The sequence below is a fragment of the Sander vitreus genome, chromosome 3 (assembly GCF_031162955.1).
Source record: "Sander vitreus isolate 19-12246 chromosome 3, sanVit1, whole genome shotgun sequence".
In the NCBI taxonomy this organism is placed as follows: Eukaryota; Metazoa; Chordata; class Actinopteri; order Perciformes; family Percidae; genus Sander; species Sander vitreus.
In genome coordinates this window covers 36,030,359-36,050,793 of record NC_135857.1, presented here as the reverse complement: position 1 = coordinate 36,050,793, position 20,435 = coordinate 36,030,359, and the positions used below count along the sequence as shown (strand labels likewise).

The window sequence follows — 20,435 nt, the reverse complement described above, 5'->3', positions numbered from 1 at the left end:
ATAGATCCCGTGCTCTGTGCGAGATCCCGCACAGACACACACATACACACACACACACACACAGACAGACACACACACAAGCAAGATTGTCATTAACAATGTGTACGGTTGGCAATCTGTAAATATTACCTGACGGTATGTTTAACAACAGGACAAGCAAGCTATCAGCCAGTATTTTGATATTTGATATTTAAATGTTACAGTAAATATTCAGAAATGCATTGTTGATGTGTTTGTTTTTGGATGCAGGGTGACCTGGGACGTCCGGGGAAGAATGGAGAACCCGGTCGCCAAGGAAGTGTCGGACCCAAAGGTTAACCCTAACCCACCGCAAAGACTTTAACCCTTTCATACATGAAATACAAAGAGATATGAAGGATTGTGTCCTCATTCCTTCACTGATATTTAACTGTGTAAACTGTGCAACTAACCCCTTTAAAACATTTCAAACAAATGACAACAAGTATTTTGTCTCCACCAGACTCCATGTAAATAATCAGTACTTTTATCTATTTTTTTATATTTTATGTATAGAGCCAGCATACCTCCACATGTAAATGGGTGAATTAAGGGTTTATTTCAACCAAACCAGAGTGGTGATTGTTGGAACAGTGGAAAGATGAACCAAGACGGACTTTTGGTAGTTTGATTTAGTTTCTGTCCACTTTGAATGAAGTGTGTTTTACGATGATAAAAGTCCTGATTATTTACATGGAGTCTGGTGGGTTTGGTGATGGTGATTTCAGGGCTGTTAAACTAAAAGGATCTTACTCTTTAACTAAAAGGTCTATCTCTGTAAGGATCCTTTCCATAATGTTGTCAGACACTTAGAATAATAATCTGAGTCTGTCAGCGGCAACAACAGAACTTTTAGTGGACGCTGACTGATGATTTAATGTTAAACTGCAGCTTGTTTCACTGCCAACTGCAGCGGTATTGCTTAATTCCAAAGATTGGTGTTCCTATTAGTCACTTAGACACAAAAACATGGGAAAATAGGGTCCAGGTTAATGACCCTTTAACTGGGCAGGTTGGTTTGTAACATTTTTATTTGTGTCTCAGGTGATAACGGAGACTCGGTTGGTTGTTCTGGTCCACCTGGAGACAGGGGCCCTCCTGGAGACTTCGGGCCCTCAGGTGATCATCTGGTTCTGAAGCGCTGAAACAGACAATAAAGATGGATTGAATACACAGCCAGTAAAACAAAACCACTCTATTGTATCTCTATGTTGGTTACATTTGACTCCTAACAGAGAAGTTGAGGTGAGTGAAACAGGTGAGTTTCTGGATTAATCAGTTTTTTTTCTCCCTGCAGGACCTCTTGGACCTCGAGGAGATCTTGGAGAACCTGGTTTTAACGGCAGTCCAGGACAGAGAGGATGCAAAGGAGATCCAGGCGATCAGGGGGACCTGGGCGACCCAGGTACAGACGCTCACCTGGACCTCATTGAGTCTTCAAGATGTCGTTATTTAACATGAAGGGCCCTATTTAAATGATCTGAGCGCACGGCGTGAAGCGCCTGGTGCAGGTGCGTTTAGGGCGTGTACGAATCCACTTTTGCTAGTTTGACGGTGGAAAAAAGGGTCCGTGCACCAGGTGCATGGTTCAAAAGGGTTGACCTTAGTGTCTTCATTAATCAGAGGTGTGTTTTGGGCGTAACATGCAATCAACCAATCAGAGATCATCTCCCATTCCCTTTAAAAGCCAGGCGCGTTTGGACCTTGGAGCATTGCTGTTATGATGGAGGATTTGCACCGTAATATTTGTATTTGTAATCTTCTGCATGTGTGTGTGCTGCTGTGCGTCCCTGTGTGTGTAACAAGCATAGTGTGCACGTGCTGTGCACGAGCCTAGGAGCATTTTACTAATGCTCTGTTAAAATAACAATGAAATGCTGCGTTATTGACTTTAGACCAGGTTTTTGTTGGTCAATGGTGCCATCACTTCCCCCTGCCTCAAGATAGCAATACGCCCAGAATGCACCTGAACACACCTCCCTGTAAGACCAGCACGCCCAGAATGCACCTGAACACACCTCCCTGTAAGACCAGCACGCCCATGGGCCACAGATGGGCGCAGGTGCATTTGTTATTTAAACGATGCGGGCGCTGGACGATCTCAAAATAGCAAAGACACTTGTGCTGCGCCGGGTGCAAGATAGGGCCCGAACTGAGGCGGTTTAAAAGACGAGTTCTCTTTATACATCAGACCGGCAAACACAAACTGCGGGAAGACAATCTCGTGTCCTGCATAGACGGCTAAATAGAGTTGAACATATCTCCACATTTTTACTTTAAACAACCCATTTAAAACCCGATGTTGCGGCGATTATCCTGTCGTTGATCCAGACTAGTTTAACCAAGACTTTCACCCTGAGATTTGAGGTTTATAAGGTAAAATGATGCTGGTGACAGTTACTACTGACGGAGTAGATAGAGACTACAAGTCATCAACATCCAGTCTGAGACCCTAACCCTTTCCCTCTGTCTGTCTGTCCCTCTGTCTGACTGTCTGCCTGTCTGTCTGCCTGTCTCATTGTCTGTCTCTCTCTCTGTCTGTCCCTCTGTCTGTCTGTCCCTCTGTCCCGCTCTCTGTCTGTATGTCTGTCTGTCTGCCTATCTCTCTGTCCATCTGTCTGTCTGTCCCTCTGTCTGTCTGTCTCTTTATCTCTCTGTCCATCTGTCTGTCTGTCTGGTTTATTTCAGGTGTGGTTGGCCCCTCTGGTCCTCGGGGCCATTGGGGGCTCCCCGGTCTTCCTGGTAAATCGGGGGCTGATGGCCCTCCAGGACAGCAGGGCTGCACCGGACTGCCAGGTCAGAACTCAAACCCAGAGCTGCTGTCATGTCCGCCATCTTATAGTTTTAACCTAACAAGTAGCAAAGAGAAAAGATTCAACTTCAATCTGTTCCTTCAGTGAAGGAGGGGAAACTTTATTTTGGTTTTAACATGTCATGTGTATCTAAAAACTCCAGATAAGTCATTCCTGAGATGAGGGAATACTCGATAATCGATCGATGTTGATCTGACAGATTTCAGTGCACAGGTGTGTGAGTAAGTTTCAAAATAAGTTGACATTCTGCTTTTTATGAATGATTTTTTCTGCGTCAGGTCCTCCTGGACCGCTGGGACTTCACGGACTGGACGGACTGAAAGGAGTGAAGGGGGACATGGGGACCAGAGGTATGAGTCTCACACACACACACAGACACACACACACAGACACACACACACAGACACACACACACACACACACACACACACACATAGACACACACACACACACACACACACACACACACAGTGTAACCACTGCAAAATCACACTTGAGTGTGTGATTTAACCACCTCTAGTGTAATAGCGTATGGTTAAAGATATTTCTGAGGCATTAGTTTTGATATAAAGTGTAGTCACTGGATGTGTCATCAGCATCACAAAGGTAACGTTCGTCTCTCTGTTTAGGTCTGGGTGTGCCTGGTCCTCCAGGTTCTACAGGTCTTCCAGGGGATAAAGGACCCCCTGGTCCTCCAGGACCCATTGGTGTATCCCAGCCCGGCCCGCCTGGACCCAGAGGCCCCCCAGGAACCAAAGGTCAGTGGCAAGTCTGACTCAGGATATCACAGGCCTGCAGGGATCCCTCTAAAGATCAGAACTTTAGGGCGCTTTCACACTAGAGGGTGACAATTTTTCGGGACTCCCGCGGGTCAATTTCACTGTCGATAATGTGTTCGGGACGGATAAAGCATAGAAATTAACGGGAGCGAGCGGGACGGAGCCAGAGATTAAATTAAAAAATTATGCTGCAATGCGGTGAGTGCGGCCAACGATTGCGAGGCATTTTGTTTTAGAAAAGAGAACCACTTACAACTCACAATACGTTTGTTGATTGGGAATACCGTGAACCGCGGGAGTCTCGAAAAATTGTCACTACCTAACCCTAACCCCCCCAGCAGTTAGAGACAAACGCCTCTGCAGCGCTGCATTCACACAACAACATCAGCACGGCAGAGCAGAGGAGCTGCTCTCGCTCCCTCGGGCCATCGCTGCAGCTGTGTGCGCGCACACACACACACACACACAGTCTGGTAACTTTAGACAACATAGGGAACGAAATGGGAGTGGGAAGGGATTTGGGAGTCTTTTTGGACCAACCTGCTCAGGTGTAACGGCAACCCTAGTTTGACTGTCTGGGTCTTTATGTGTTGTAGGACCACCAGGGTCTTTGGGACCCCCGGGTGACTCTGGACAAGACTGTAAAGATCCAATTCCCGGGCCGCGTGGAGATCCTGGCTGTACAGGAGCAGATGGAGAGCCAGGTCAGACCTTATCATTCAGGTTTAATAAACGTTACCAGATTAGCATCATCCTGGGTGACCTCTGATCTTTGTTTTGGTGTTTCAGGGTGTGCTGGTGACATGGGCGAGCCAGGTCTTAACCATCCGGTTCCGGGAGATGACGGGGACAACGGGGACACAGGGAGCCACGGGCCACCGGGTCCAAAGGGATCCCCTGGGCTCGAAGGACCGCCAGGCATTCCCGGAAATCCAGGACTGAAAGGTCAGACTCTCTCCATGTATCTGAGAGATTTTTTAAATGCCCTGTGTGGCCATAATCACTTCAAAGTCCAACCCCGATCCGGATGGTTGTCTGAGCTTAAAAAATATTAAGCTGATGGTAACATTACTGATGCGTCATACAGAAAATGGGCTCCAAGGTGTGCACATAGAGACTAATTAGCAGGGACACACGTAATCTGCAGACGCAGTATTCTGCTAAATGTTTTGCAGACTTTCTGCAGATCTTAAGTCAGTCAAACAAGGCAAAAATTGTACATTATAGTCTTTTGTTTAAGCAGTTTCGGTTCCTTTTCACCGCACACGGTTTGCTCTTGTACGAATACGTTTATAAATTGGTGAAACAAACCAAAATGCCTGACTACGGCAGCCTTTATATTCCAAAAATGAGCTGTTTTTCCAGCAGTTGGGTCAGTGTTAGGGCTGTGTATTGGCAATAATCTGGCGATACGATACATATCACGATACATGGGTCACGGTTCAATATATTGCAATATATTTCGAAACTGTGCATAAGGCGACATATTGGGATTTTTATAGTATAATTTTAGAAAAACAAAAATGTAGGTAGGTAAATAGTAGGTAAACAACTCAGTACACAGAAAATCAAACTGCCAGTTTGGGATTGTGGTTCACAGGTTCTTAGTGAGCTAATGTTTATATGCTAAAGTAGGCCAAAGTTCAGCCATAGCTATGTTGTTAGCTTCTAGCAAAAAGTCAGGCACTGCTAGGCACTGTTAGGAACTGCTTGGCACTGCTAGGCACTGTCAGGGACTGTTAGGCACTGCTAGGCACTGTTAGGCACTGTCAGGGACTGTTAGGGACTGTTAGGGACTGTTAGGCACTGCTAGGCACTGTTAGGCACTGCTAGGCACTGTTAGGGACTGTTAGGGACTGTTAGGCACTGCTAGGCACTGTCAGGGACTGTTAGGCACTGCTAGGCACTGTTAGGCACTGCTAGGCACTGCTAGGCACTGTCAGGGACTGTCAGGGACTGTCAGGGACTGTCAGGGACTGTCAGGGACTGTTAGGGACTGTTAGGCACTGCTAGGCAAGGACACTAGTGGTGCGTCTCAGCATAGCCATCTAGCGGTAGGGGGTTTAAACACAACATAAAACGTGAACCATTGTCTTACATGAATATTTTTATAATAAAAAAAATCGTTATTGCCTTTTTGAAAATCGATATCGATTGAGAATCGATTTTTTCTTCCACCCCTAGTCAGTTTGAGGTCGGATCCTGTTCTCACCACAAACAAACTGCTCTAGAGTTGGTTTGAAAGTGTACCGAGACTACTTCTTCAAGAAGGTCTCAGTACGTTTGTTTGGTCCGCTTTTGGTGCGCATCGAGTGTGATTGTTGCATTCTCACCTGCCCAAACGAACTGCACCAAGGGGGAAAACCAGCTCTAGTGCAATTTAACACAACTAAATGAGACGTCAAGTCAACTTTATTGTCAATTCTGCAATATGGGCCAATTGGGTGAAAGTCCCCTAAAATAAACTCAGAATGTTAACACATCTCCACCCAAAACAGAAAAACTCAATGCTAAATTCCGCAGATTTTCATTCTGGATCCCCGCTGAAAACATACAAAAAATCTTAAGATTCAGTTTCGGTCTACTAATTAGAGGAAACATAGTCTCGCTTTGCCAGACCTTCCTCCACAGCAATGCGGAGGAAGGTCTGTCTAGTCCACACAGCACTCTGGAATGGGAGAAGAACGTGCTCTGGTTTATTGGCATTTCTTTAAACCAATCACAATCGTCTTGGGCGGTTGCTAAGCTCCGGACAGAGCCACGGTGCCTCTGCTAAATAGTCTCGGGAAGGAACTTGTTTTGGTGGAACGTGTGTACGTTCAAAAGTAGTTTTAGTCGTGCAACAGAAAACCTCAGATTGGACAGTCTAGCTAGCTGTCTGTATTTAGAGATCTGAGGAGCAGTTAACCATAGTCCTCAGAAATCCACCAGAGGTTAGAACGCCAACACAAAGAAACAGGAAGGTGACGGACATCTTGCCGAAAAGAGGGACATCTGGCGGAATTTCCGACGGTACTCTAGCAATCCCAAAAGTGGAACGCCGTTGATATAGGCTCAAGTCTTCAGCCTTTACTTTTTGTATATCAGGACATCTCATCATGGCCTGTCACGTAGTTACGTCTCTCCGTTTGTGTGTGCGATCAGGTCTGAAGGGGTCTGCAGGTCTGATGGGTCTACCTGGGGGTAAGGGTCCTGGAGGTTGTACCAGTACCGTTGGGCCTCCAGGACCAAAGGGATCTCCTGGAATTGTGGGTCCAAAGGGGGAAAAGGGACGAGTCTCCTACCCCTCTTACCATCCGGCGCCACCTGGCTCCTCAGGACCCCCTGGCCCCCCCGGTGAGGACGGAAATGCTGGCATCCAGGGAGAAAGCGGCCGGACGGGACCCAAAGGTGAGAATCATCAACATGTCCCGTTAAAAACGTTTTCCGTTATTTCAGATAGGGCTGTGCAATCAATCCAATTTTGATCGAGAGGGCAGTGGAGAGAACAGAGAGTGACCAGAGTGTGTAATGTTCTTGAAGATACGACTGGCTTTCTTCTGCAGTCTACCATTGTAGATGTCTGTGAGTGAATGCAATGGTGCTCCAATGGCGCGCTCAGCAGCCCTAACCACTCGCTGCAGATCCTTCCTGTTCTTTTCTGTGCAGCTGGAAAACCACACATCGCAGCAATAATTAACAGGAAAAGTATGAAGGGAAATGTCACAGTTCAATGTGTTTTCACTGTTGATTTGTTTCACGGTTTCACTGTATTTTAACTAAAATAAATGCAACATCTTTCCAAAAGTCAATGAGTAATAGTAATAATAATGCAGACAATAATAACACGTTCAACTCCAAATAATAAACTACAGAACCAGTTCAGCTGAATAAGCAGCAGATGAAAATTCTCAAAATAAAATGTGAAACTACTAGAATCATTAAAACAGCTTTCTACGTCATTACTTCTTCTTGGCACTAAACAACTGTTTTGTTGCCTTCCAGTCAGGTTTTTGACAACACCACAGCACTGAGACAGCTCTTGTTAAGGTCTTCAATAGCAGCCTTTACATGCACATAATATCTGGTTTTTGCCCTTATTCTGACAAAGACGATATTCCGACTAAGCTGTTTACACAAGTTATGAAAATAATATTCCACTAATATTCCCATTTACATGTAGTCGTGAAAAATACAATTTTTTCGAAGTGTTCCAGCGGTGGAGGACTTGTTGGACCGTGCAAACACAGCGTCCCTCTTTCATTCCTTCAACCAGATTCAAAAAAAGGGCGGCGCATATCCAAAAACCTGTTGATATCCAAGTCTTTGATAATGTTTAAAAATAGCTGTGTTTCTCCTGCTTATCGGGTCTGCAGCCCTGCAAACTGCTGGCTGGTTGGTTTGTGTACAGCAACCATAGCAACGCACAGAGCTGACTGTACGCCGTAAACAGGCAGTAAACTGCAGTAAAACCCTGATTGAGACGCATATTCCGAATGCGCTGTATACATGTTCAAAGAATGCCTCTAAAACCAGAATAATACCAGATTATCTCACATCTTAATCTGAAAATGCTATATTTGGAAAAATCCTTATTCTGAATATCCAACCGGAATATGCTGTTTACATGACCCGTATCAAATTTGGATTATTGTCATATTCTGAATATTAGTGGAATATTGTTGTGCATGTAAACATAGTCAATGCCATCCACTTAAACAGAGACATTGACAAAGTTTCAGTCTTACCTGATCTCACTGCTGCATTGGACATAGTCAACCACAACATAGTATAGACCGATTGGAAAACTGGGTTACACATTCTGGCACAGTACTAAGCTGGTTTGAATCCTACTTAAAGAACAGGTACTACTTTGTGTTTATAGGTAATTACGCGTCTGAGCCGACCAATATGACTTGCGGAGTTCCCCAAGGCTCCATTCTGGGGCATCTTCTGTTCAACATCTACATGCTTCCTCTGGCTCAGATTATGAAAAACAACAAAATAAGTTACCATATTATGCAGACGACACACATATTTACATAACCTAATTACCAGGGGACTAAGGTCCGATACAAACACTGAGTAAGTGCATTGAACAAATCATAGATGGAATGTGCTTTGACGGGGTTTGGTTTCTTCCGAACCTTAGAATTTTTTCCCCCTGAACCGACGCCTATGCCATTGATTACATATATATATGTGTATATATATATATATATATATATATATATATATATATATATATATATATGTATATGTATATGTATATATATATATATATATATATATATGTATATATATATGTATATATATATGTATATATATATGTATATATATATATATGTATGTATATATATATATATATGTATATATATATATATATGTATATATATGTATATATATATATATATATGTATATGTATATATATGTATATATATATATATGTATATATATATATATATGTATATATGTATATATATATATATGTATATATATATATATATATATATATATATATATATATGTATATATATATATATCCAACTGATATATATATCCAACAATGAACTGAATAGATATCCAACTGAAACCTACGCTTGCACTACGCGCGCTATGCTGGTCGACGTAATGACGGCGCCGTTGATTACGGGAAGGTGTTTACGTAGGTGGAGCTTCAATGCAGCAGGCTGAGAGGAAGTGGAAATGGAACTGGTGAGCAGAAAAAGTGTTGTTTGGCAGTACTTTCAGTCAAAAGAAGGCCATTCAAGTCCAGCTACATGTTCAATCTGCAATGCTGATTAGTCTGGTGGTGGCGAGGACCCTAAACAATACACAACATCACCGCTGTTACAACATCTGGTATGAAACATCTGGAAGAATACGAGCTGAGCATGAAGGAATCTACAGACAGCAGCCAGAATGCAGCAACTTCAGGTACGGCAAAGGAAGGACAGTCACTGTTTACTTCATTAATGTGTTGACTGTGTTCATGGACTGAGGACGGGACGAGGACTCAGCAGAATCTCAACCAGTGGATTTGGTATTCGGCCGTACCCCAAAAATCTGGATTTGGTGCATCCCTATTTTTAATGGATGTTTTTAACAGTTTTTAGCTGCTCTTTAATGTTTTATGTAAAGCTCTTTGTATTGCCTTGTTGCTGAAATGTGCTACACAAATAAAGCTGCCTTACTTTGCCTTTCTAACATCAGTTTTAGTCTCAGTGCAGCTGATCGTTAAGGTGATGGATGATGTGTTTCAGGTAGGAATGGGGACATCGGGCCTGAGGGACCGAGAGGCTCTTTGGGGCCCCAAGGTCCAGATGGAGACCGAGGAGAGCCAGGCCGGATGGGGGAGAGTGGAGTAGTGGGAGACAAAGGTAAGACCTCCTTCTGTCTGTCCCTCTGACTGTTTATGTTTGTGTTTCACACACAAAATAAAAATTACATTAAAGGTCCAGTGTGTAACGTGTTTAGTTGTTCATTATCTAAATCTGTGTTGCCTGTTCACAAACTTGTCATTTTTCATGAATATTTTCCACCACCATCAATTCCAAGTATTCCTTTTGGCTTGACATTTTACATTAGCGTTAGCATGAACTGAGGTAGACGCTCCATATTCATGCTCCATCTTGAAATATGTTAGCCGGTAAGGGACATACAGGACATACTGCTCTACTGTGTGTGTGTGTGTGTGTGTGTGTGTGTGTGTGTGTGTGTGTGTGTGTGTGTGTGTGTGTGTGTGTGTAAGGGACATACAGGACATACTGCTCTACTGTGTGTGTGTGTGTGTGTGTGTGTGTGTGTGTGTGTGTGTGTGTTTAAGGGACATACAGGACATACTGCTCCACCTGTGTGTGTGTGTGTGTGTGTGTGTGTGTGTGTGTTTAAGGGACATACAGGACATACTGCTCCACCTTTCATGTTTTCTCTGTCACATGATAAACTCAGCTGCTGCTAACGCTGCTAACGGGTATCGTAGCTTCCCGGCCCCGGCTAGTTTGAAGAAGGAAACATGGAGGAACACACGTATTCAAAATCCTAAAATTTCAGGAACAGGAGTCTTCTTGAAAAGAGCAAGAGTCCGTCTTCTTGAAGCGTGAAGGCTACCGTAGCTGTAATACGTACTTTGAACTGCGTGGAGCGAGAGAGTTGATATATGATCTCAACGCTAGACGGGAGACATTCCCACACACTGGACCTTTAAGAAATACAAAATACACGTGAGGGTTGTTTTCGTTAGTTGTTATTTTAGGAAATGTCTTTACTTTGTATCCTTAGTTACATAAGTCTGCCTGTCTGTGTTTGTTTTACTGTTGGTTGGTTTATATGTATTAATGTGACTGTTTGCTTTAATTGTCAGCTTTTAACCATCTAGGTTGCTGCCTCAGTCTGCTGTAGCATTTGTCTTTATGCATGTACTGTATGTGGCTGATGGTTTGCTTTACTTAGTTTTTATGCATCTGTGATCTGTACATCAATTTATTTTTATGAACAGAAAATGAAACAGAGGAACCCATAAATGTACATTTCCATTCCACAAAATCACTAGAACACGAAATTTTATAGAAAACTGACCACAGGTTGTTTTTTTGTGCAAAGGAAGATGAATATTATTAGCCTGTCTTGTTTGGTAATTATGGAAACGTGAATTGTGAACAAAATAATATCTAAAACAATAAGGTAAAGGTCTGTTTTTTTTATATTGATAGATAGCTTTACTGTCTGTCCCAAAGCAGGGAAAGAATTTATCCTTCGGCTCATTAACAATGTACATTTAAAATATACAAACACATTTAAATCATACAAAATAGCAGCTTTACAGTATCTATTTCATGTTGTTCAGAGCGGTTATTCCAAAGGGAATGACAGATTTCTTGTAAATGTTTTTCCGGTCCAGAGGAACTTTGTATTATCTGTATTTCATTTTAAATTCAAATATACAAGTTTGAAGAATGTTGATTTTGAAGATAGTCAATAACTGCAACTTAAAAACCAATGGTGCACTTGTTCAAGTTCAAGTTACTTTATTGTCCCCCAATGGGGCTATTGCAGCAGATAGTATAGTACAAATCACACACACAATACAGAGACACACACAATACGGAAACTTCCTTTGTTCTTTGTGTCTCAGGTGATCCTGGTCCAATGGGTGACCGCGGCGCGCCTGGATCAACCAAAAACTTCAACATGGGCTTCCTGTTGGTGATGCACAGCCAATCAAAGACGGTTCCCTCCTGTCCTCTGAACATGAGGGTCCTGTGGGACGGATACAGCCTGCTGTACCTGGAGGGTCAGGAGAAGGCTCACACTCAGGACTTGGGTATAAACACAGAAACATACACATCCATTGGTTTCCATGCTGTTGAACTAAATATTGTATTTGGCCTTTTTAAGAGTTTGGTTTCGCAAACAATTCAGTGCCACTAAAAAACATCCTCATCACCTAAATCTTGCTCTAAACCTGCCCGATCCTAGCCTGACAAGCCAGGCCCACATCAAGATGTGGGGTCTGGGAACTCCCCATTGGCAGGCCTCAATCCGAGGGGCGGGATAAATGGTTGTCTTTCAGATTCCCTCTGCACGCAATAGGATAGCTCTACAACCAACCAGAGCAACGCTAGTTGATAGAGGACACTTTAAACTCCGAACACATCTTCCTTTGTTAAGAATGACTTCAGTGCCGTTCTTTGTTCTTTCCTCAAAGAAAAGCTGAACTCCAAGTCTTCCAGAGTCGCGGCCAAAGCCGATTCCAAAGACCACTGTTCTCCAGCAGCAGCAGCCATCTTCTTTGTTTTCAAGTAGCAGGGAATTCACGCAGAACCGTCGCAACTCTGCCGTCATTATGTTAAGCCCCGCCCACCGACTCTATACACGATGTGATTGGCCTGACTAGAGTTTGGTTTTTCCAGCTCGCAAGCCAACGGAGAGTTGCTAGACGACCCTGGCTGCAGATTACATTCACTAGGGTGCGTCTAGATTTCTAGGCTAGCCCGATTCTTCAGCTTGGACAGGAAATGCTCCGGTTTAGGCGAGGTAATTACTAGGGTTGGGTGCCGAAAGTCAGCAAAGTATCCCTTTACTGTACGCTGTATTCAGAATAATTTCAGCGCTTCACCTTGCTGTCAGACCCTTTACGACGGGGGAACTGAAGCCGTTATCTCTGCTCTCTGCAAAGCCACCAGACCCCTTTGACAAAAACAGTCATTTTACCTCTCAGAACATGGAAGTTGCTGCTCTGCCACTGCCTCCATTGCTTAGTTAGTGTGACTTTCTTTAGCGTTGAGCAAAACAAATAGTCTTTGCTAAAAGTCTGTGCTAGCTGCTATTGAAGGCTAACGTTACCTGAGCTGCGTTTCATAGCAACGCCTCGGTGCGGGATGCCAGCCCAGGACGGCCGATTTTATTGTGAACGTGATTAGTTATTTATAAAAATCTATTTAAATTGGAATGTGACTATAACTTGATGGGCTCTATTTTAACGATATAAGCGCACGGCGTGAAGCGCCTGCTGCAGGTGCGTTTAGGGCGTGTCCAAATCCACTTTTGCTAGTTTGACGGCGGAAAAAAAGGCCCGGGCGCCAGGTGCATGGTTCTAAAGGGTTGACCTTAGTGTCTTCATTAATAAGAGGTGTGTTTTGGGTGTAACATGCAATCAACCAATCAGAGATCATCTCCCATTCCCTTTAAAAGCCAGGCGCGTTTGGACCTTGGAGCATTGCTGTTATGATGGAGGATCTGCACCGTAATATTTGTATTTGTAATCTTCTGCATGTGTGTGTGCTGCTGTGCGTCCCTGTGTGTGTAACAAGCATAGTGTGCACGTGCTGTGCACGAGCCTAGGAGCATTTTACTAATGCTCTGTTAAAATAACAATGAAATGCTGCGTTATTGACTTTAGACCAGGTTTTTGTTGGTCAATGGTGCCATCACTTCCTACTGCCTCAAGATAGCAATACGCCCAGAATGCACCTGAACACACCTCCCTGTAAGACCAGCGTGCCCAGAATGTACCTGAACACACCTCCCTGTAAGACCAGCATGCCCAGAATGTACCTGAACACACCTCCCTGTAAGACCAGCACGCCCATGGGCGCACAGATGGGTGCAGGTGCATTTGCTGTTTAAACGACGTGGGCGCTGGACAGGAAATTGACAGCTGCGTCGGTGTTAAACTAGCAAAGACACTTGGGTCGGGCTTTGTGCTACGCCGGGTGCAAGATAGAGCCCGATATTGTCATTCTTGAGAATAATATCACAACATACCACAGGCCTGTCTATTGCTTAATTGTATTTTAGTTAATATCTGTACGTTCAATGTTTCCAGGTCAGGCGGGGTCATGTATGCGGGTCTTTTCCACCATGCCGTTCTCCTCCTGTAACATGGGAACCTGCTCGTACGCCAGCCGGAACGATAAATCCTATTGGCTGTCGACGACGGCGGCCGTGCCCACTTTGCCTGTGGGCGGAGCCTCCATCGAAGATCACATCAGCCGCTGCGTGGTGTGTGAAGCTCCCTCCTCTCCCATCGCCCTGCACAGCCAGACCTCCACCCAGCCAGACTGCCCCCCCAGCTGGAGGAGACTCTGGACCGGATACTCCTTCCTCATGGTGGGTACTTCAGAGGCACAAGCAGGGTCAATTTAACACTAAAATATCCCCAACAACAGCAGGCCTCCTACTTACACAGTATATCACAAATGACAGTTATAACAAAAGGCTGAGTCACTCATTGGTTCTGTTGCTTGATGTTAATGAGACATCAGGGAAGCAATGGCTACGTCTCAGGTCGTTAAAATGCATCCACCATCTTTACACATTTATATCCATGTTTATTTTAAAGGCACAGCAGTTGGATAGGAAAGAGAATACTAGGATAAGATAAGACTAAAACTGTAATGGTAATTCATTTTCTTCTACACTACTAATATGGCAAATAGTCACTGTGCTGATTAGGGATGGACCGATTATTCACCCTGGCCAATTATCTCACTCCAGGCTGTAGGTGGAGCCAGAGGAGCCAGATTATTTTAATGACCTGCTTCCTGTAGTTCTACTGGAACATGGGGTCAGTTTCAGCAGATATGACAGAAAGGGAGTTTAAGAAGTCTTACCTCCTACACCTTTAAGACTTTCCACTCTGTGGCATTGCTACTTTACAAATATTGGTTTCATTAACTACTAATAATCAGCATCGGCCCTCAAAAACCAGTATCGGTCGACCCCTGCTGATGATGTAACTTCCTGTGTGTGTTGCAGCATACGGGCGCCGGAGACGAGGGCGGCGGCCAGTCTCTGACCTCGTCCGGCAGCTGTCTGGCAGACTTCCGGGCGCAGCCCTTCGTGGAGTGCCAGGGCCCGCGGGGAACCTGCCACTACTTTGCCAACATCTACAGTTTCTGGCTGACCCGAGTGGATACAGCCGCCTCGGCCTCCGACAGCTCGGCGTCCTCCTCCACGCTGACGCAGGGCTGGCAGCAGAGGGATAGCATCGGCAGGTGCAGCGTCTGCATGAGGGAGTAAGGACGAGACGGCCGAGTCTGAGAGGACGGACCGGACGCTTCTGTTTGTCTCTGCGAGGACACACTTGTCATGTTCAACACTGCCAACCAATCAGTGCTTTTCAGATCACCACAGGTGTCTTTAGGGTGGGAATCATGGATATTCAGAGAACAAATGTCAGAATATTTTGAGAATAAAAGTCTAAATATTTTGAGAAAAAATCTATTTCTATTTGTATGTATCTATGTGCTCCCCCCCTTACAAGATATATGTATGAACACACCTGCTGATTTAGGGAACTGGCAACTTTTTTTGGTCCAATTCAGACACCATACCAAACATCTGCCTGGTAATGGAAACCTGTTGCAAGAGCTGCAAACTCGGCAACTATTTTGATAATTGATTAATCAGTTTGAGTCATTTTTTTAATGTAAAAACAGTCAAACTTGTGTGATATATATCGAATATTGTTCTAGTTTCTTCTTTCCTCTGTGACAGTAAACTGACGATCTTTGAGTTGTGGACAAAACAAGACATTTGAGAACGTCATCTTGGGCTTTTTGGGAAACTGATCCACATTTTTCACTATTTTCTGACATTTTAGAGACCAAACTACTCATCCATTCATCTAGAAAATAATCCTTATAGTTGGAGAACGTCGCCTTGGGCTTTTGGGAAACACGTTGTTAAACTAGGAAACAGCTTTTAGAGATTGCACATGCCCGATGTTTTTCACCAATATTTTGCACGTCACATGGTGTGATGTAGCAGCTGATTGGTTGGTGGTGTTGACATGACTTTCTCTCCTCATCAGAACCCGATTCGTACCGGAAAACCCCAATTTATGCTCTGACCAATCGAGGTCACTGCCTTGATACCATCTTTGCGCACGCACACGTAGAACAAATCGGGTTTCTGGTACGCCAATCTGTGTTTTCCTAGAATGGCGAAGACATGTCCCGGCCTACTCTGCCTCTGATTGGCTCTGATGTCTCACTCCTCATGCCTAAACCCTAACCAATCCAACCAGCGAAGGCAATGAGTACTAGCCAATCACAGGCAGAGTAGGGCAGCTTATTACTTTGCCAAAGAAAACGACAAGTGCGTATGTAAGTCCCGCCCCCACCTGGGGGGAAACAACTTTCCGCTATCTGTTGACTTGTATTGTGTGAAGGTTTTGTCCTCTTTATTCTGTCCGATAGAAAACAAACAGAAACACGCCTAAAAGCCGCTGTGTGGCGGTATTCACTACCAACAATGTAGAGAACCGAGAACCCTTAGGTTTTGGGGTCAGCCCTATGTTCCCACATTTCTAGGACATTTTAAGCCCTATCCTCCCACAAAAAATCTTAGAAATGTGGGAACATTGTGCTGTGGGACCATTGGGCTGTGGGAACATTGGGCTGTGGGCACATTGGGCTGTGGACACATTGGGCTGTGGGAACATAGGGCTGTGGGAACATTGGGCTGTGGGAACATTGGGCTGTGGGAACATAGGGCTGTGGGAACATAGGGCTGTGGGAACATTGGGCTGTGGGAACATTGGGCTGTGGGAACATAGGGCTGTGGGACCATTGGGCTGTGGGACCATAGGGTTGTGGGAACATAGGGCTGTGGGACCATTGGGCTGTGGGAACATAGGGCTGTGGGAACATTGGGCTGTGGGACCATAGGGTTGTGGGAACATAGGGCTGTGGGACCATAGGGCTGTGGGACCATAGGGCTGTGGGACCATAGGGCTGTGGGACCATAGGGCTGTGGGAACATAGGGCTGTGGGAACATAGGGCTGTGGGACCATTGGGCTGTGGGACCATAGGGCTGTGGGACCATTGGGCTGTGGGACCATAGGGCTGTGGGACCATAGGGCTGTGGGACCATAGGGCTGTGGGACCATTGGGCTGTGGGAACATAGGGCTGTGGGACCATAGGGCTGTGGGAACATAGGCACACTCCCTAAGTTTTTATAAGCTGCCGAGCCAAAAAACTGAGCTTTTATGAAGACAAAAGTGGAAACAGATGTGAGGAATCAGCAGAGAGAATGGGGAGACACTTAGCCAACGTTATATCCACAGTAACGTGTGTTAGCTTAATTTACAGACAGATAGTTAGCCTTAAACTGACATTTGGATATTTGCAGGGCTTTAAATGAACTTTTTTGTTCACCAGCCAACACGGCTAGTAGATTCTTAAACTTACCAGCCAATCAGATTTTCCACAGGCCACATGTTTGTGTTTTTTTTTTTCAAACAAGCTTTACTTTGATTTCAGCTCCTCTCGTTTGTTTTGCGCCGTTCCGTTCATCTTCGCCGTTTTCAGCGTAGCTCGTAATCAATACCGCGCGCTAGACACGTAGCCGACGGTTGTGCGACACGTCACGACATAAGTGCTCATGGGAAATGTAGGATAAGTACCACAAGCAACACAGACAAAACCGCACAAATCTCTTGGTGGAAAACGCCTGGTTCTCTGCATTGTAGGTAGTGAATAAAGAGGACGAAACCTTCACACAATACAAGTCAACGGAGCGTGGTTTCTCCTCCCGGTGGGCGTGGCTTTCAGAGTCTGTCTCTGTGTTGGGAAAATGTCAAATTTGGCTTCCGGTACGGATCGATCAGGCAGCGACAGACCTGAGTGAACCTTTAGCTCCGCCTCCAGCTCCGCCCAGAAGTGCACTGAAAACCCTTCTGATTGGCCTGTGATTGGTCAGCTGAGAGGCTTTGGTCAGTCAGTATTTTTTTGTGAATAAAGTACTAAGAGAATCGCATGAGAAGCTGTGAATACATTTGACAAATTATTTAACCTCAAAAATATGTTTTTCTTTCATAGTCGATCATCGATCATCAGTCGAGTCATTTTTTATTAAGAAAAAGTCAAACTTTTATATATATTTTCGAGTTTCTTTGCTCCTCTGTGACAGGAAACTGAATATGTTTTATACCCCGTTTACACGTACGTGGTTATTTTTGAAAAACAGACATTTCCCTTCGTTTACACGCAAACGGAGAATTTGCCTCTGAAAACGAGTCTTTCTAAAAAACTCCGGCCAGAGCAGAGATTTCGGAGAACTTCGTTTGCAGGTTTGCATGTAAACTGAGAAAAACTGAGATTTTCGGGACTCTGATTGGCTAACCTGGGCTTGAGCTTCTCGTTACACTGCCACCTACAGGTCTGGCGTGCTCTTGACGGCATATATATATATATATATAGTACAACAAACACTTTTCTGAAAACTGACAGCTGTGCACGATGTTATTTTTTGAAAACGGAGAGGTTGAAATGTCCGTTTATGAAAATAGCCGGCCACGTGTAAACGTAGCATGAGTTGTGGAGAGAAAAAAAAAACTATGAACATTTGTTTCAGATTGGAGTTTTCTCGCTGAAATAAACTTCACGTTCTTTATTCATGTTCTTCAGTTTCAGTGTAAAAAAAAGATTAATAAAAAACAACCCAAAGAGAGCAGCGAGTTGTGACGATCTGTCCCGTTAGGCCTCCTGCACACTGGCTGCGTGGCGTGAGCGTGGCGTGTCGGCTGCGTGGCGTTTTCTATGTCTTTGCACGCCAGAAACGTGTCTGACGCGGCGCTGCTGCTGCTAGCCTTGTCTGGACACATGGATGTTTCCCATAAACATAAATATAAATATATTCTGATCTGATTACAGCGAAGACAACGTCGGCAGTATTGACGGTGAAATAGGCTCCAGAATATTTCCTTCTGGATGGACAGGTGCAATATTTAGAAAATCCATAATTATTTAAAAAAAAATTACATTTATGTCAAAACCTCGAGACTTTCAGACATCAACATGTCATTTATTAATATGTAGTAGTGTCTAAATGACATATAGACATCTTTTCGTGTTCTATTCTGTCTGGAAACGCTTCCAACGCGCTTGCGTGTGGCGTGAAAAATAGGCGTTGGTTCTATTTCTAGCATGCACGCGTTTTCGGCGAGACGTGCGCGTCATGCAAGCAGTGTGTAAGCTCTAACCTGTTACCATGGGAGCCCAAATATAAACGGACACGCCACGCAGCTGACACGCTCACGCCACGCAGCCGACACGCTGACGCCACGCAGCCGACACGCTGACACCACGCAGCCGACACGCTGACGCCACCCAGCCGACACGCTGACGCCACCGAGCCGACACGCTCACGCCACACAGCCGACACGCTGACACCACGCAGCCGACACGCTGACGCCACCCAGCCGACACGCTGACGCCACCCAGCCGACACACGCTGACGCCACGCAGCCGACACACGCTGACGCCACGCAGCCGACACACTGACGCCACGCAGCCGACACGCTCACGCCACGCAGCCGACACGCTGACGCCACGCAGCCGACACGCTGACGCCACGCAGCCGACACGCTGACGCCACGCAGCCGACACGCTGACGCCACGCAGCCGACACGCTGACGCCACGCAGCCGACACGCTGACGCCACGCAGCCGACACGCTGACGCCACGCAGCCGACACGCTCAGGCCACCCAGCCGACACGCTGACGCCACGCAGCCAGTGTGCAGGAGGCCTTACTCCTCGAACATCTCAACAGAAAGCTGCAGAACCAGAACCAGAAGCTTCAGCTTCACCTTTTATCAGAGTCGTCGCTGTTTCTTTGTGTCATAAATCGCTTGAATATTTATCTCTACGTCTGATAGTTGGACTAAAGGTTTGTAGTCGCGTCACAAACCAAAATGTTTTCGTATTTACAAAGTTAACAGGACGAACTGAGGAGAAACAAGTGACTTTTCCTGTCATTTAGGAACCATATTTTGTGTGTTATTTCTTTCTGTCTGTGGTTCTGGTTCTGTGTTTTTATCTCTCTGTGATTTTTGTAAATATATGTTTGAGCTCGACCGTTTTATATTTTTACTGTAAATGTCATCAGAGTATTTATTTAGCCTGAAATTAATGTTGGTGCTACGTGTATTTGATGTTACATTGTGTGTTTTGTTAAAAGATGACACGGTAAAACCCCCCTTTCTGCTTCCCTTTCCTCCTACAAAATAAAATGCACGAACCTGTTTATGACAAGTCCTCCGAACCAGTGAATCTCTAACTTGGCAACAAAAGAAGAGAGAATGCAGGAATAGGTCAGGACAAAAGGGACAAAAAACTTCTAAAAGTGAAATTGACAAACTTCAAATACGGCGGCAAAAATATCGACAAAAAAACAAGCCTTGGAACTGCAGTCCTCCAAAGTACCCCTAGGGGGACACGTACCCCCTGCAGTCCTCCAGAGTACCCCTAGGGGGACACGTACCCCCTGCAGTCCTCCAAAGTACCCCTAGGGGGACACGTACCCCCTGCAGTCCTCCAGAGTACCCCTAGGGG

The 20,435-nt window shown here is 45.0% G+C and overlaps 1 protein-coding gene across 4 annotated transcripts in view; it reads left to right on the top strand.

Annotated features, from left to right (window-relative positions):
- Positions 1–20,435, top strand: part of col4a4 (collagen, type IV, alpha 4) — an 83,782-nt gene that overhangs the window by 62,895 nt on the left and 452 nt on the right. For 3 of the 4 annotated variants that reach the window (XM_078247224.1, XM_078247225.1, XM_078247227.1), the window contains exons 35-47: positions 250–313; positions 1,063–1,137; positions 1,316–1,423; positions 2,707–2,814; positions 3,110–3,181; positions 3,461–3,589; positions 4,207–4,314; positions 4,400–4,555; positions 6,755–7,000; positions 9,854–9,970; positions 11,725–11,913; positions 13,918–14,201; positions 14,850–20,435. The exon at positions 14,850–20,435 is cut by the window's right edge and continues 452 nt beyond it. In XM_078247224.1, coding sequence (XP_078103350.1) covers positions 250–313; positions 1,063–1,137; positions 1,316–1,423; positions 2,707–2,814; positions 3,110–3,181; positions 3,461–3,589; positions 4,207–4,314; positions 4,400–4,555; positions 6,755–7,000; positions 9,854–9,970; positions 11,725–11,913; positions 13,918–14,201; positions 14,850–15,113 — 1,920 coding nt within the window. In that variant the 3' untranslated portion in view covers positions 15,114–20,435. Of the gene's footprint in view, positions 1–249; positions 314–1,062; positions 1,138–1,315; positions 1,424–2,706; positions 2,815–3,109; positions 3,182–3,460; positions 3,590–4,206; positions 4,315–4,399; positions 4,556–6,754; positions 7,001–7,155; positions 7,390–9,853; positions 9,971–11,724; positions 11,914–13,917; positions 14,202–14,849 lie in introns of those variants that run through there. The other variant, XM_078247228.1, reaches the window with a different exon arrangement.